Genomic DNA, 16,095 nt, shown 5'->3' on the forward strand with positions numbered 1-16,095 from the left:
GTGTATAAAAATGGGTTTTAAGAAGTGATTTAAAAGAAGTTACCAATCCTGCGAGCCTTATCTTCTCAGGCAGGTTTTTCCCAAGCTGAGGGGCCTTTATGGCGAAGGCACAATCACCTTTAGTTTTCAGCCCCGACTTTGGAATGGGGTGGGAGCTTGATTCTTGAAATGGATCTTAGTTGGCAGAAACAGGACTGGGACAGTTTGTTAACCTGAGGGATGAATGTGAGCTCTGAGTCTGAGTCAAAGATTTTGTGCAGTGGGTTTTATGATGACAGACAGGGTACCAAGGGCTTTCTGAAAGTGGCTGACATTTTTTTGGGGGGGTGGGGGGGCTGGTGAACAGTTTAATTTCTGTTTTTGAGGTATTGAGTTGTTGGAAATTTAGAGCCATCCAACAATTAATATCTTTAAGACAGTCTAAGACAGCAGCTATGCTTCTTGGGTCACTGGGCCTCAGCGGGAGGTATATTTGTGTGTCGTCTGCATAGCAATTGAAGGATACATTATAGTGTTTAATAATCTGGCCAAGTGGGAGCGTATAAATAGAAAATAAAATTGGACCTAAAATAGAACCTTGCGGCATACACCACAGGTAATGGGCATTGTAGTTGAAGAGTAGTTACTTGTGGTGACCAAGAAGGTTCAGGCTGAAAGGTAAGGGAAAAAACCAACCAAAAGCAGTTTCCTTGATGCCAACCCAGGTTTTAAGGCTGTCTTATAAAATGGCATGATTAACAGTGTCAAAAGCTGCACTTAAATGTAAAAGGATTAGAATTGCGCTCTCTCCCGTCAGCTGCTAAAAGAAGATCGCTGGTTACCTTGGAGGGCAGTTTCTGTGCTGTGTAAAGCTCTAAAACCAGACTGGAATTTGAGTAGAAACTATTTTCTCTAAAGCCTTGGATAAAAATGGAAGCTTAGAAATTACTTTTGCCTAATATTGTTGACTATTTCAAACAGGGTTTCTGCTGGTTTGAACAAGTCAAATTTAAGACTTTTTAAGACCATTCTGAACAAAATTTAAGACCTACACAAAGTACGAAAAAGTAAGGAAAAATTGGGTCCCAGAATTACTTTAAAAAAATAACCACATTTATTCACAGAGCAGCTCAAATAATGAAGAATGGAGTGAGCGTGTGTCAGGGTTATTATAGTTTTGGCATAAGAGGACTAAAATCTCCCTGAGAAAAACACACTTCTGTAAGGATAAAAAAAAGTCTAGACTATTTAAATTTATAAAATCATTGCATAGAAAGGATTTGTTTTTGAGGGATCTGATATTTAAAAGACCAATACCTACAGGTTTACAAATAAGTGCAGGAAGTAGTAGGGTGACTTGAATAAGGTTATTATGATTGGCAGCAGATGTGTGTGGTCTTGAATGTGCTGCAGACAGTCTATGATAATGAATGATGGTGGTTATGCAGGAAGGTGTTTCAGTCCTGTTTGGGAGTGCAGAGTGGAATGCTGGTGATGATGCAGTATGCTGATTTAGTCAGGGTAAGGGAGTGCAGGTGCGACTGGTCCTCCAAGAGCTACTGGAACACAAATTCTTCAAGTGTCCCGTGGCCACGTTCTGTAAACAGCTCCTGCACTTCCTGGGTGTTCACAAACTTCCACGGGTGATTCATTTGAGATTACAGCAAGTTTGATGTTTTTCCAAATTTTTTTTTAATTTGGAATCAGGGTTGTAAACCACATACAAAGACACCAAGAAAGACATGCTGGTCAAATAAATAATAACCCAATAATAAGTTGCTTACCTGCTGTCAAAGACTCAGCTGTTGGGGTTTTGTTGTCTTTCAAAACTGGAGCGACAGTGGCAGGAGTTTTACTGGTGAAAAAGCTCTTTTTAACGGCAGCGGGTGAGGGAGTGGGGCTAGGACCTGGGCTCTGTGATGGAGACTGGGTGGGTGTTGTGCCTTTGCGGTAGAAATGTGGGCTTCCTGATGGTGATTTCTCCTTTTTCTCCTCCACAGGAACCTCTTTCACCTCCACGGGCTCATTATACTTCTGCCGTATGTAGTCAGGGCCTTGGATAACAGAAATACAAAGATAAGTGTGCCTGCAAAAAAATGACTGAAGTAAGTTATACTGGTTGACAGACCAATCCTTAAATGATAATACTGGTTTATTATATCTCTTATTCAACTAAACAAAATCCTCGGTTTGAACTATGATTTATCGGATTAAATGGAGTGCACAGCATCAAGTGAATACAGATATGTATATAACATGCTGTCTTTTTTACTGTGATTGTGTTAAGAGATTGGGGTTGTTGGCTTGTCAGTGTGTTGGCATTTGACAAACTGGGAAGGAGACTCTATAATCCATTATCATTAGAATCGCTGATTCAACCTTTGTTTGTGGCAAGTGGGAGAACCAACAGTTTTTGACCGCAATGAAAATCTTAAAGGCTAAATGGCAAGAACCATGGATCGAAGCTCAATATTTCTCTGCTTGAAAACATTTTGTGAATTTTGGAAGTTCTTCCTTTTTCCAGTAAATTTGGACTTTTACAGCACTTGAACATGTTTGGGTCATCCGCATCAGAGACAGTCCTACATGGCAAACGCTGGAATTTAATTCTAAAAATTGTATTATACTGATTACATTAATTTGGCCTAATCTTCATCTGAAACTGTGCAAAAATAGATAGATAGATAGATAACTATTAATCCTGAGGGGAAATTGGGTTATCACACCAGCAGGTACATTCAGTAAAAATACAATAAAAATATGAGGGCAAACATAGAGGCAATAAAAAAAAACAGTACTATATAAAATGTGTATCAACAACAATAGAATAGAATAGAACGTTCCTAAGATCCAAAATTACACAGGAAAATTAAGCACCAGAGATCTGGACTAGTGCTGGGCAGTGTGACCAAAAATGTATATCATGGTATTTTACAGTGTCATGGTATATGACGGTATTTTTTTTCATGCATAATCAGGTGTTCACAGCATTTTCTACTGGTTGAGAGATTAATTACTAGCCCCTTTTTGATAGAAAAGGCGGCACATTTGCTGCAAGGTAAATACTGAACTCTGCCGCCCTGTCTATCTAAAAGGGAGGTTTAATATTCCTTCTTTCCCAAAAAGCCGCCACTGGGGTCGGCATAAATATGTGATGTGATATGACGCACAAAGTTGGGCGTGAACCACTACAACAACAAGTGGACAGCTACAGAGACAGAGGAGACGCTCGCATCTCCTGGATCTCAGTGGATTTCCATTTGATTATCTTGACATCCATGGATGAAGTCATGAACTGCTATCCTAGCCATTTTCACCGTAACAAAACACCAGAGCACAACTGTTTACCCTCACCACGCCTCACAGTCGCACATGCCTGTTTAGAAGCGCAACATTGAAAAGGGTCCGGTCTGAAACAGTGTTGTGTGGCGCAGTGTAGCGTAGCATTCTGGACATTGTATAATTAAATTGACCGGTATGGCGGTATATTAAAAATTCATATCATAATGAAAATATACACCGGCATTCGGTGTGAATCGGTATACCGCCCAGCACTAATCAGGACTCAAGTTTGCAACTTGGACTCGAGTCGCACTTAAGTCACACAATCAGTGACTTGATACTAGAGACTCGCCCTTAAGAGACTCGACTCAGACTCGAGTTTTGGGACTGAACAAATCGTGTGTCTTTTCACAATTCAAATTGGTTTAACTGTAAGTGACTTAAACCAATGCTGCTACACATGGTTAGTACAGTGTGCAACTTACGTGTAAAGTTAGAACTCATAGCAAACAAAAAAATCTTAGAGAAAAGCATGGTTTTGATGGGTTTCATTACAAACTACAAGTCAACTGGTGTTTACTGATACAACACAGACAAATGTATCCACAAACATGTTCTTTTCTGAAAGAAAGGTCTTAAGATAGCTAATAACTCAAATTATATATCATCATGAGTTTTATTTTCATGCAAAGTATTAGTTTTTTCCTACCAAGAAAGGTGCTTATTTTCACAAATGGTATATATCTCTTTTAGAACAACAGTTAAATTTTATGATATCATGGACTTGCAGTATATTTCAGATAATATGACAACAATAATGTTTTTCATTTGGGTACTCCTATCCTTGTATTTATATTCCAAAGCAAAACACAATAAGTAATTCATTTTTTAGCCTGTTTAAAGTGATCATATACCAAACAACCAATCAGTGCTGATAATACTCTATGCTCATAGATAAGGAGTGGTGATAATCAGTGATCTAATCTGACCACTTTTTTTCTGTAACGAGTAATCTAACATGTTAATATTTCCAAACCAGTAATCAGATTAAAGTTACTTATTCAAGTCACTGTGCGTTACTATTATTTTTCTTGTTTTCCTTAGTAAAAATGTATATTTTTGCTTTCTTCTTGCATCTCGGGGAGTGATGTCACGTATGCGACAGGTCACGTTTTCAGCATGAGGACAACTCATGTGTAACACCACGCAGCGACATAAACATAAACAACAATAGAGGGAGAAGAGAGATGGGTGTTTTCTAACCAGAAATACAGTCATTATTTTGAGTTTGTGTTTGCTAAAGATGAGAATATTAAGGTTTGTTGTACATTTGGAGTGGCAGCACAGTTAAATTTACAGAGCAAGTCCCACCAGGTGGTGTTAAGCAGAGGGCGGCAAGCAAAGCCACGGCCTCGATTTCTGCAGAAGGTCCCCCACCACCCAAACAACAAAGCTGGACTTCGGTGTAAAACAAATAAGTGGGGGAGAGTTGAAGAAGTTGGTCTGGCGGTATGTTGTTGAGGAAACACTACAGGTAAGCACGGTTGACTTGCCCTTATGAGGTGCCATAATAAACAAGATCAATGCTGTGCATGGCGTTACCATTGAAAATGCACTTCCAATAAAATGAGTATTGGCGAAACCGGTTGTCATCTTTATGTTGAGACGGCAGGGGTGTTGTCAGCAGCTGCTGAATGTAACTAATAAATTAGCTTGTAGTCTGACTTAGTTAGTTTTAAAATCAAGTAATCAGTAAAGTAACTAAGTTACTTTTTAAAAGAGTGATAAATAATCAGATTACTTTTTCAAGGTAACTTTTGCAACACTGGTGATAACACAGTACATACTTTACATTCCTCAGATTTGACTATGCAGTGTTCTAAGCAGCAGATGACACAACGCTCATTCAAACCAGTAGAGACTTGAGACTTGACTTGGACTTGAGACCAAAGACTTGAAACCAGACTTGGACTCTAACTCTAAGACTTGAGACCTGATTTGGACTTGCAAAAAATGACTTGTGAGCATCTCTTTTCAGTACACACGATGGCAAGATGTTTAAGGTCAAAGTAACAACTTTACTGCTTGTTTTTAAAGCCTTGAATGTTCTGGCTTTTGTGAAAAAATGGTTCCAAAATCTTGACTGATCACTAATGATGATACGGCTTTGACCGTCCAGGCTCCCCAGGCAGGGAGTTGTACTGCTTGGGGAGCCTGGACAGTCAATGCCTGATCATCTTTAGTGATGAGTCAAGATTTTGGAACCATTTTTTCAGGAAGGCAAACTCAATGTCCTTCTCTAAATCTCTTATAATCACTTTTTTCATATGTTTTTTCTTAACTGATAGCATTTATTATTATTTACACTTATGTTATTGATATCTTTATGTCATCTTGATCTTATTTGCTTTACCAGCATTTGGTGGTCAAAAATCCTGGTCAGGGCACTCTTATTACATATATATTCTGGTGGCACAAGGAAGAGTGATATAACAGTAATAATCAGCCTTTCAGAGGAAGCCAGCTACCTGTTAAAAGAATGTGCTGAAGGCAATAGTGACAATGTTAACAGGAAAAACAGTAATTATTTTTAATGTGTCTGTCTTTCAACACAGTATAACATCACACACGTTTCCTTGTACAAAACCTGGAATTAATATCCACCAAAACCCCAAAAACAAATACTCTTGGACTTCCACTTCCACATGAATCCATCAATAACTTCAATTAAATTTGGTTGACCAAGGTGGTTTTCTTGCCAGGCTTGGCTCTTGGCTTCATGGGTTACAGTTATTTACATGGCCAATTAAACTACTAGCTAATGGAGGCTACATTAGTGGCAGTTAGCAGTTAAGTGCCCCACGTTGGTATTTTCCAAGCATTTTCCAACATTCAGATTTTGCGGGAACATGTTGCATTGTTCACATGAAAAAATACAGGTGTCAATGCTTTCATCTATATATATGTATAGACACACACAAATACACATACAGATGCTGTAGTACCTGGCTGATGGAAAGCTGGGGAGAGCTCTCTGGCCACAGCTCTGGCAATATCTGAATCCTGACTTGCTGAGTGCGCAGCCTGGTCTGCCGCCTCTGCTTTGGCCCGGGCATGGGACGTCCTGCAGAAACACACAGTAATACATAGAATAAGTTTAGAAACTAAGTGTAGTTGGTCCCTTTTTGCTACCTACAGTTAATTTGATATTGACTTAAAAAAAGCTTTTTGAAATTCTGTAAAATTATGAATCTCACTAAAGTGCTTCAGTATTCCTTAATTCAAAGAGCTGTCTGTTTGACTATCGGCTGAGTAGTGACATCCAGTCTTATCCCTGGCTGTCACTCCGTGGACACCCTCACTACCTGTCTGTAACAACCTCCTGATAAGTTTCACTTCTTAGCATTTTCTAAAGACAAATAATCAAATGACTTAGGCCCAATAATTGGACATTGGAAAATGTATAAAAAGAAACACTCTTTTGGATTATTATTTCACATAATTTTTAAAATTTGCATTTAAACTAGACAACTCTGTTAATCATAATTGAAACAGAGGGTGGGTAATTCTCTTATTTTGTGACAAATTTGTTCTGACATGTGTTGTGCTGAAGGTTATTCAGTTTCACCAACAAATATTTACATTTTTTTGGCTTCCAGTGCTCCTCACCCACCTTGAATGAAACTGCTGGTTTGTGGCATCTGGTGCTACAACAATTACTTTTTTTCTATTTGTGAAATCACAGTGAGGAGAATATGTCATATAAGTTCATATAAGATTAGATATAAGATGACTAAAAAATAACAGATGTGTCAGGAAGGGTCAAAAGGCCTCATTTAATCATTTCATGGTGCAGTTTTATCCACCCACAGAAAGTGAAGTGTGAAGTGAAAGAAGAGTGAAGTGTAGTGTAGAGAGTAGTATTGTAGCAGTAGAAGAGTTTTAGTCCTGACCCTGGCAAGTGTAGTCAAATTTGAGATCTGATCCCAACCAGGACCATATTTTGATTTTATTTCATCCATTACTGGCTTTTAACATGCTAGGGTTATGCAAAAAAGTGGCAACCCTGTCTATGTCCCTCCTGGCTATGGGAATAGCATAGGTGCTTGGTACACATGACACCAAGGGCATTCCCACTGGGCACAGAGGAGACTTTTCAAACTCCTATTTTTGTGTAGGGCAGAGATAACAGATTTGTTACAGTCAGAGCTTCTCGTGAATTGCCAAGCCAGGTGTCAGAACAGAGTGGGTGAGAAAGTGTTACAACGCCTCAAGACCCAAGCTATATATATATATATATATATATATATATATACATATACATATATATACATATATCTATACATATATATATATATATATATATATACATATATATATATATATATATATATATATATATATATATATATATATATATAGATAAGCACACACACACACACACATTTGACCAAGAAGGAGAGTGATGGAGGTAATAAAAAACTGGTAATAACAAACTGCCCAAGAATGTGCCTACTTGCTTGAATCTTTCTCTCTCCAGCCCTCTCTGTTTTCTCACTATTTTCCCACTCTCTCCTTCACTCCCTCTTTACTTGGTCTTGTCAAAATATCAGGACTAGTGGCACAAGCCTGAACCTTTATATATATTTTTAAGTGGAAGGTCTGTCTATTGCTATTGCCACTGTCACAGTTTGTGTCAAAAATAACAACAGGGCAGTGCACAAAGGAGCATGTTATGGAGTGATGATCGACAATCAACATCTTAGCAAGTTGGGAGACTGAAGGCCACTGAGCAATCTCTGAATGATAGCAGTTGTGCAGGAAATGTAATTCCTATGTGTTGTGGTGGTCTGACCAATGTTTCGCTTTTTCATAAAACTCATCCATCACCTGTGAGCTGAAGAACTCACAAAGAAGAACTGACATGAATACCACCGGGGTGCAGGGCCTCAAACACGTTTGAGGTTGCTCGCATGCAGTCTGGGAGAGCTGGTTGATTGTTATGTCTGGATAAGCGCTCAAAATGTTTACTCTGAAAAAGCTTTCTGAGTTGGATATTTGCTCTATTCATACAGCCAATCATAATGATGACTCATGTTTTCAAAGGTCTGAGATCTCCATTTCTCTGCGAGCGCATGTGCTGTCAAATTTTACTGGTCAGAAGCACCACAGTACTCAGACAGCTCTGCATGTGATCTCCTGCAATGCCACTGCCTTCTGTGTGTCAATGTTTGTGGCTTGGAGCATTTTAGAAACAGGGTGCTTGGTTTAGGGGCGGCTGTAGCTCAGTGGGTAGAGCTGGTGAACTTTTGATCAGATGTGGTTCAAATCCCAGCTCCTCCCTGGGGCGGGACTGAGCTACATGTCGAAGTATCCTTGAGCACGATACTGAACCCCAAAGCAGCTCCTGATGTTGGTAGTTGGCACCTTGTGTCATCACTAAGGGTCCTGCGATGAGCTGGCAACTCATCCAGGGTGTACCCTAGCCTACGCCCATTGAGTAAACTGGATCTGGCCCCAGTAAGCCCCGCAACCCCTTAGGGGGGAAAAAAGCGGCAACATCCTGTGACCCTCACGGATGGTTGATTAAGTGGAAAGAAAATGGAACAGAACAGTGCTTGGTTTAGTTCAGCTGTAATGTCTTGCTGAACTTGCCATTTTGGGTAGAGGGACCGAGGTATTTGAATGCCTTCTCCGGCTGTCTGACCAGCTCTTGCAGCACAGAGTCAAAGCTTGCCAGTTAAGATTGCAAAAAGCCAGTGTTAGCGTCACATTTACAGTGCACTCCAAAATAGCTCTACGCTACGTGCAAGGAGTTTCCACAGTTCATACACCACGCAGTTCCAACATGTATCTGAGAGGATTCTTGTAGTTGTTTTTTTCAGGCAAAAGCCCCCAATCTCTTTTCACCAATACACTGTTTTGATAGGGTGAATTGTGGCCTCCAAATTGCTAGCAGCGCTCACAGTACACACAATCCAATCCACAATTTTTATGACAGGAACTCCTGAAAAACTTGAACTATGTTGATTTCTTTGGAAAGGACAAGAACAAGATTTACAACACCCTGTGGTTGTGATGCATTTACAGGATCCAAAATATCTTCATCAAAATGTCCCCTATCTGTAGGGTAAGGCGGAAGTGGCTGCGTTCTCCCGCTCTTGTTCTGTCTCACTGGCACTGACTGCTGTCACATTAACCAGATCTTGGCTTGTGTCTGACTGCAACTGAACTGTCTGGCTCTGACTCATAAAATACATAAAATAGAACATATGCCTTCTCTTAACAAGTTTCATCTAACATCACAGCCTAACGTTATGATTACTGAGACTAATGTTAGCTAGTTTGCAGCTAAGGGGTTACTTTAGCCTAGCATTTTTAAATCTCTAAACATACCCATCCCTAAATATAATATTGGCAGGAATAGAATGTAATATTCAAAATTGAGTTTTTATTGATGTATAATCACATTTAACTAATTTGACCTTGGAATGAGCCTGTGCCTTTTACACCTACAGAGGGAGCAGCTCCTCTTTCACGGTGTCCATGTCCAACAACATGTTCGTACAGCAGCCCGGAACCGACAAACCAAACAATGGCTTGACCAAGGCAATTTCATGTTTTTTGCAAGTTTAGCGGCACCATAGGGAAGGGTGAGATGAGGGTGTTCAGTTTGTGACAATCTAAAACCTTCAGCAATAGATGATAGGGGTGGGCGGACTGATCCAAATATCGATAGTTTCGATACCAAGGTGAGTATTGGTATCGGACTAGCATGATGAGATCAATATTTTGTTTTGTAGTTTCTCTTCTAGAAGTTCAGCAAATCACTTGTATTTGTTCACAGAGTTTGTGTGATTGCAGCGTCTAACTCAGTCCTTATGCGCAGTGCTCCTCTCCACCTCTCACTCCGCTCACTCAGGCTCACTCTGAAGTATGAATATGGCAGAATATAATAACCCTTTTGTATCTGTTGAAGGAACATTAGTATTCCTATTTAAGCTACATGCATACAGGATAAAGATTTAATTATGTTAAAATTTGTTTTCTTATTTGGCTAAAATCTTTGTCCTGTGTTTTATCATTATCATAATCATGATCAGCCAATTAAAGGCAAAAGTATAAAATCATTCAATGATCGGGAATTTTCAGTAAACATTATCGGTATCAGTATCGGTATTGGCAATACTGGCCCTGTAATTACTTGGCATCAGATTGATACCAAAATTTGCAGTATCGTCCACCTAGATGATAGATGCCACTAATCATACACACTGCACCTTCAAGTGATACATCCACAAATAGAACAAATATTATCAACAATGAGACAATTATATGTTTTGAAACCATTTTTTTGGTTGCCCAATTAAATGACAGACTTGCCTTTTGAAAAACAGGAATACCAACAAACTGTAACTAATGAAAATAACTGTGTTTATCGTATGCTTCCGGTTCAGTCAAAATATAGCACGTACAGCACGAGGAGACACTGGACTGAAAACGTTGCATTGAGCAAAACAAAACAAAACAAATGACTATATTACCCCATTTATATTTTTTAAAGTACATTTCAGTTACTTCTTTTTTCGTCAACAACATTTGAATGTTAAAGGGTGGGGATCACAGGGTACCTCATGATACAATACGCGATACATGGCCCACAATACCAATAATATCACAATACAGCGTTTCTGTGATAATCAATACAGTGAAAGACAATCATAAAACGATATATCACGATATCTGGACGATCATTTTGTATTCTTAAGTTAGACAAAGGCAAAAGTCCAAACTGTTATAAAAACAGCACAGTTCTGCATCAGAACAGGTTTTTCAGTTTGTATATTAGATATATACAACTATGAAAACAAATTAATGTAAAAAATACACATTTCTTTAACAAAGGCACATATAACAACACAAATTTTAGTGCTTTGCGAGCATAACCTATTTGTCTTTATGTTAACCATCACACATTTTAATGCTTCAACTTAAAGCATGACAAGCTTGTTTTGTGTATATCTGGACACATTAATGCTTATCAACTTGTTTTATACAAACCTGAGCACATTTCAGTTCATCCTCAAATATGCATGTTCTTCAGGAGCAGCAACTGATCAGTGAGTGCACTTCTCTGAGCAGTGATTGAGTCTCGTGCACCCCTCTTATTTGCAGCACACAGGAGAGCTTTACCCACTTGTTATTAATAAAATGGGCAGAGATTGTCACGGAGGACACTGTGGCCCCTGAAGTCCAGCTATAGCAGGTGAGCACATTTCTCTCTGCAGACTGAAGTGTATCTTCCACCTTTCCTCACGTCTCATCATGGAGAGCTAGAATAGTTATAGTCTAATATTTTTTCGGTGAAGTATTTTCTACTTGGTATTTCATACCTTGGATCCAGTGTTTTTTACCTTCACCTTTATTTTGGGCCACACTGTATGGGGGGAGGTCTTTTCAACTAAACCCAGCAATGGCCTTCTTTATACTGGCAGCACTTATAAGTGAAATGTGACTAGTGCTACTCTGTGCTGCAACTGTGCTGCAGGCCCCGCTAAAGAGTAGATGCCCGACATCCAATCTTGTCTGATTGACAGTTGATAACTGAAGTGTCTGTCTTCCAACTAAGTATTGATTTAATAAAAGCAAAACAAAATGAATGTATTGATGTATGCCCTAACACCATATAACACCCACTACCAAATATTGTTTGGTAATAATCATGGAGACTTAAAACTGAAATGTGGACCAATGTACATTTGCATTAAAAATGACAATCTTAGTGTTGAAATAAAACAGAATTGAAACATTCGTTTCATTAAATGCTGCAAAAGAAAGCTTTTAAGAACAGCATTTCTTACAGTTCCAGACATGTTTTAAGATGTATATTAAACACTGTACTTTGATTAATAATGTCTGTGTTTCACAAAATAAAGTTCTGTTTTCTTAAAATCATTAAAATTAAATCTACTACCTCTTCCTCAAAAGAAAGGAATCAATCCCAAATACATGATTCTGCAATTATATCTCATTGTAAAAGTTCTCCTTCATCACTGAAAAGTCTATTCTCCATGTTTGTTCACTGCAAGCTGCAAGTTTCAACATCAAACTTTTGTATGTTTAATCTTAGAAACTAAGAATAACTAAAACTAATCGAAGTCAAATTTGTACACAAATTTGTCTCAGTTAGTAGTCCCATTTCAGACTTCCCTGAAGGCGCTCACTTAGGGGTGTTCTAATACTTTAGCTCACCTGGTACAGTGAACGCTGCATATAACAGGGTAACCCATGGCCCTATACTGCATGCTGCCCCTCTCTCATTGTTCTCTGTGACTTCAGGCATTTTTAGTACTCTGATTGGGAAACTGGGCTTGCCTGTCATCACAGAAACAGATCATGAGATTGTGATATTTATTGTTACTTCAGCAGTATCTCCTGCATTAGCCTCAAAACAACTCCCCCCACCAACAGGAGCAGCACCACGTTCCAAATGGCTTCTCTTTTGCACATCTGTGGCACAGTAGCCTACAGTGGTAATAGGTTATCAGTCGCTGTTGCTGTGCAACCAATCAGGAGCTGGTGCAGTACACTGAGCAAGAATAAAAAGTGGTGACTACCAACAGAGAGGCGAGTCTGAATCAGAGCCAAATCTGAGAAAAAAATTACATAACAGCAGAATCTCATAGCTGATACAGAGTGGGCCTAACTAACTTGTTCTAATCTGGACACACTTGTTTCCCATCAGTCTGATCGTCTGCTTCTGTTTCCTGCCCTAATGGCTGTTTCACGATCTCAACAGCTCACTTGGTTAGCTTAGTGTGAGTGTAACTAATAGGAATGATTGCCAGTCCTATGAAAATAAACCAAAGCTGTAAAAAGCCAGGACTACCCATTAGGTAAAAAGAGATAAAGATATGGAAATTTAGAGTTAAATTTAGTAAGGGTTTCTGTAATGTTGACTTGTTTAATTTGGGCTTACTACGTGTCATACACTCATACATACATACATTACTTCTGTACATTATGAACTATGTACTAATCATCTTTGTATTTTATTAGAATTAGTTAGAATAAAAAAAGTCAACGTCCCATTTTTCATAGTTATTAATGTGAAACCATGTTGATAAATTTCCTCTTTGTGTTAATTTGGATAGTTGCTGGGCTAAAGTAAAGGAGAAGCAAACCCAAAGAGAGATTGTTCTTTGAAATTACTAACTTTGGATGATTCCAACCTGCTTCATCTAACTAAGACTGTCGAAACCTCATTTCAACCTCAGATCAACTTAACTTTTTTTTTTTACAGAGTGAGTACAATAGATTTTTGTCCACTACAACCAACATTGGAGTTACTTTGGGAAGTAATCTTGTAATGGCCAGTATGAACAGGACTTGTTACAACAAGCAAAAATGTCCACGTTCACATGGACACCAGACTATTGTTTAAGGACAGCCCTGGAAAATTGTGACCATAAACTTGAGGCTTTGGGGAGACAGAGCAGAGGAACTGTATTTCACAGTAAAAGACAAACAGGAGCGGGTCACTGGCACAACCAACACAGACTAAATGCTCCTCAACCCCTTTCCATCAGTGGTGATACGGTAGAGCAGGGAGATGGCTTCTAATCCACTGGAACAACACTGAACAGTAAATGCCACTTTGACTCACATACCACTGACATCATAGATAGACTGATTGATTGCAGTGTTTCCTAAACATTGACGTGACTGTGGTGGCCCGCCATAGTCTAATTTGCCCCGCCATCGCCTAAATATGGAATGTGAAAACATATTTCCACCTTTCCAACGCATACCAATGTTTCAGTCCGTCTCTTTTGTTTGCATTACTTTTAATGACTTCAGTAATGCTAATTCAGGGCTGTATTAGTGAAAAAAAAAATGAAGCTGCTCTGAACCTGGAGCAGTGCGCTTCACACCCTCGGAGGCTCCTCCACTTGCATGCACACACACACACACGGTGACAGATGGTGGGTCTGTGTGCCGCTCTGAAGTAACCATGAATTAGTTACAAAATGACATAAATGTCGCCTATGACTGACTGTTGCGGTGAGTTGAAGAGTTTCAGAAACATCTAGTTTGTTATTGTATCTTCACAAAAAATCTGATTTCAAGTAAAACCGTTGGCATAAATAAATCCAGTGTTAGAGAAAGGAAATATTTTACCGTCGTCTTCCACTGCAGTCCTTGACGTTAACTAGCATGTTGGATATTTGGCTTGATATTTAGCTAGAGGATTAAAATAGTCACTTAGATAACTCATCTCTTGAAACAAATAATAAAAATAGTATTTCTGTTCAATAGTAGACTAATCTTCATAGCACTCACCATAACCAGGACTCAAACTGTACTATTTTTTACCACTGGAAGTTTACAGCTCAGGGATAATGATGGACATCAATGTTAAGACATTAACAGACGCCCTAGCCAAGTTTTACAGGACAAAAAAAAAAACACACACACTGCGAACATACAAAGCCATTTCCAATGCTGGCAAACTGATCACATCATTGAGAAAGTGGCAAATGCTACCACTGTAAGTCAACCTACGGTGATGAATGCAATGTTTAAAGCAAAGCTTCCTTTCTCGTCCCCAAACGCTGCTAGTGTTAAGAAGTCCATCACTGGGTTTAGTTGAAAGGACCTCCTCCTGTACAGTGTGGCCCAAACTAAAGCTTTTTGCCAAAAACCACTGGAAGCAAGGTATGAAATACCAAGCAGAAAATGCTTGACCAAGATGCGATGTGAGGAAAGGTGGAAGATACGCTCCAGTCTGCAGAGAAAAATGTGTTCACCTGCTATAGGTGGACTTCAGGGGCCACGGAGTCCTCCGTGACAATCTCTGCCGATCTTAATGATAACAAGTGGGTAAAGCACTCCTGTGTGCTACAAATAAGAGGGATGCACGAGACTCAATCACTGCTCAGAGAAGTGCACTCACCTCTCAGCATGCTGATCAGTTGCTGCTCCTGAAGAACATGCATATGTAAGGATGAATTAAAAAGTGCTCAGGTTTATATAAAACAAGTTAATAAACATTAATGTGTCCAGAAATACACAAAACAAGCTTGTTAAGCTTCTAAAAAGAAACTGTGTACAGATTTACATTAACAAGCTGGTCATGCTTGTAAAGCATTAAAATATATATTTTTAAATGTGCCTTTTATAAAGAAATGTGTATTTTTAATTTTTTTTTACATTCACTTGTTTTCATTATTATTATAGCAGAAACGCTGTATCATGATATAGTTGGTATTGTGGACTATGTAATGCACATCTTATTGCATCATATTGTATTGTGAAGGACCCTGTGATTCCCACCCCTAGTGGTAAGTGCTAAAGTAACTGAACACATTATTTTCCTGTCAACTCATGTTTCACCAATTTAATGCTTTAAAAATGAAGCTGCAGCACGCCGACCCGAGCAACAGCGATGACAAAACCATATTGGTTGACCCACACTGAGATGGATGTTTCTGAATTATTTCCCCTTTGTTTTATCTTCCAAATAAGTCCGGTTAACCTCTGGGGTTGTTTCAAATCTGTCTGATTGTCTGATCATTCTTTTCATCGATGGAGCTCCATTCTGAGTGTACATTTAACTTGGTGAGTACAATATTCTAAGCACTAATAAAAATGAAGGCCAACACGTGGGCTATAGATGCTAACCACCTAATTTCGACATCTCAAGTTAAAGTCCAGTCTGGGATCTTGCACCCATTATCTTGGCCCTCACTTTCTGTCAGCTCTCTTTAGCACGTTATTTTAAAAATGCACGGAACAGGCCAAAACGTTTTGTTAATGCTATGAAAAAATACA

At 38.9% G+C, this 16,095-nt stretch overlaps 1 protein-coding gene across 1 annotated transcript in view; it reads right to left on the reverse strand.

Annotated features, from left to right (window-relative positions):
* The window catches only part of LOC119011406 (junctophilin-1-like), a 44,033-nt gene that overhangs the window by 12,454 nt on the left and 15,484 nt on the right, over positions 1-16,095 (reverse strand). The window contains exons 3-4 of the mRNA XM_037084491.1: positions 6,267-6,385; positions 1,764-2,033 (exon numbers count right to left, since the gene is read on the reverse strand). Of these exons, the coding sequence (XP_036940386.1) occupies positions 1,764-2,033; positions 6,267-6,385 (389 nt within the window). The remainder of the gene's footprint in view (positions 1-1,763; positions 2,034-6,266; positions 6,386-16,095) is intronic.

This window comes from Acanthopagrus latus, chromosome 21 (assembly GCF_904848185.1).
Source record: "Acanthopagrus latus isolate v.2019 chromosome 21, fAcaLat1.1, whole genome shotgun sequence".
NCBI lineage: Eukaryota > Metazoa > Chordata > Actinopteri > Spariformes > Sparidae > Acanthopagrus > Acanthopagrus latus.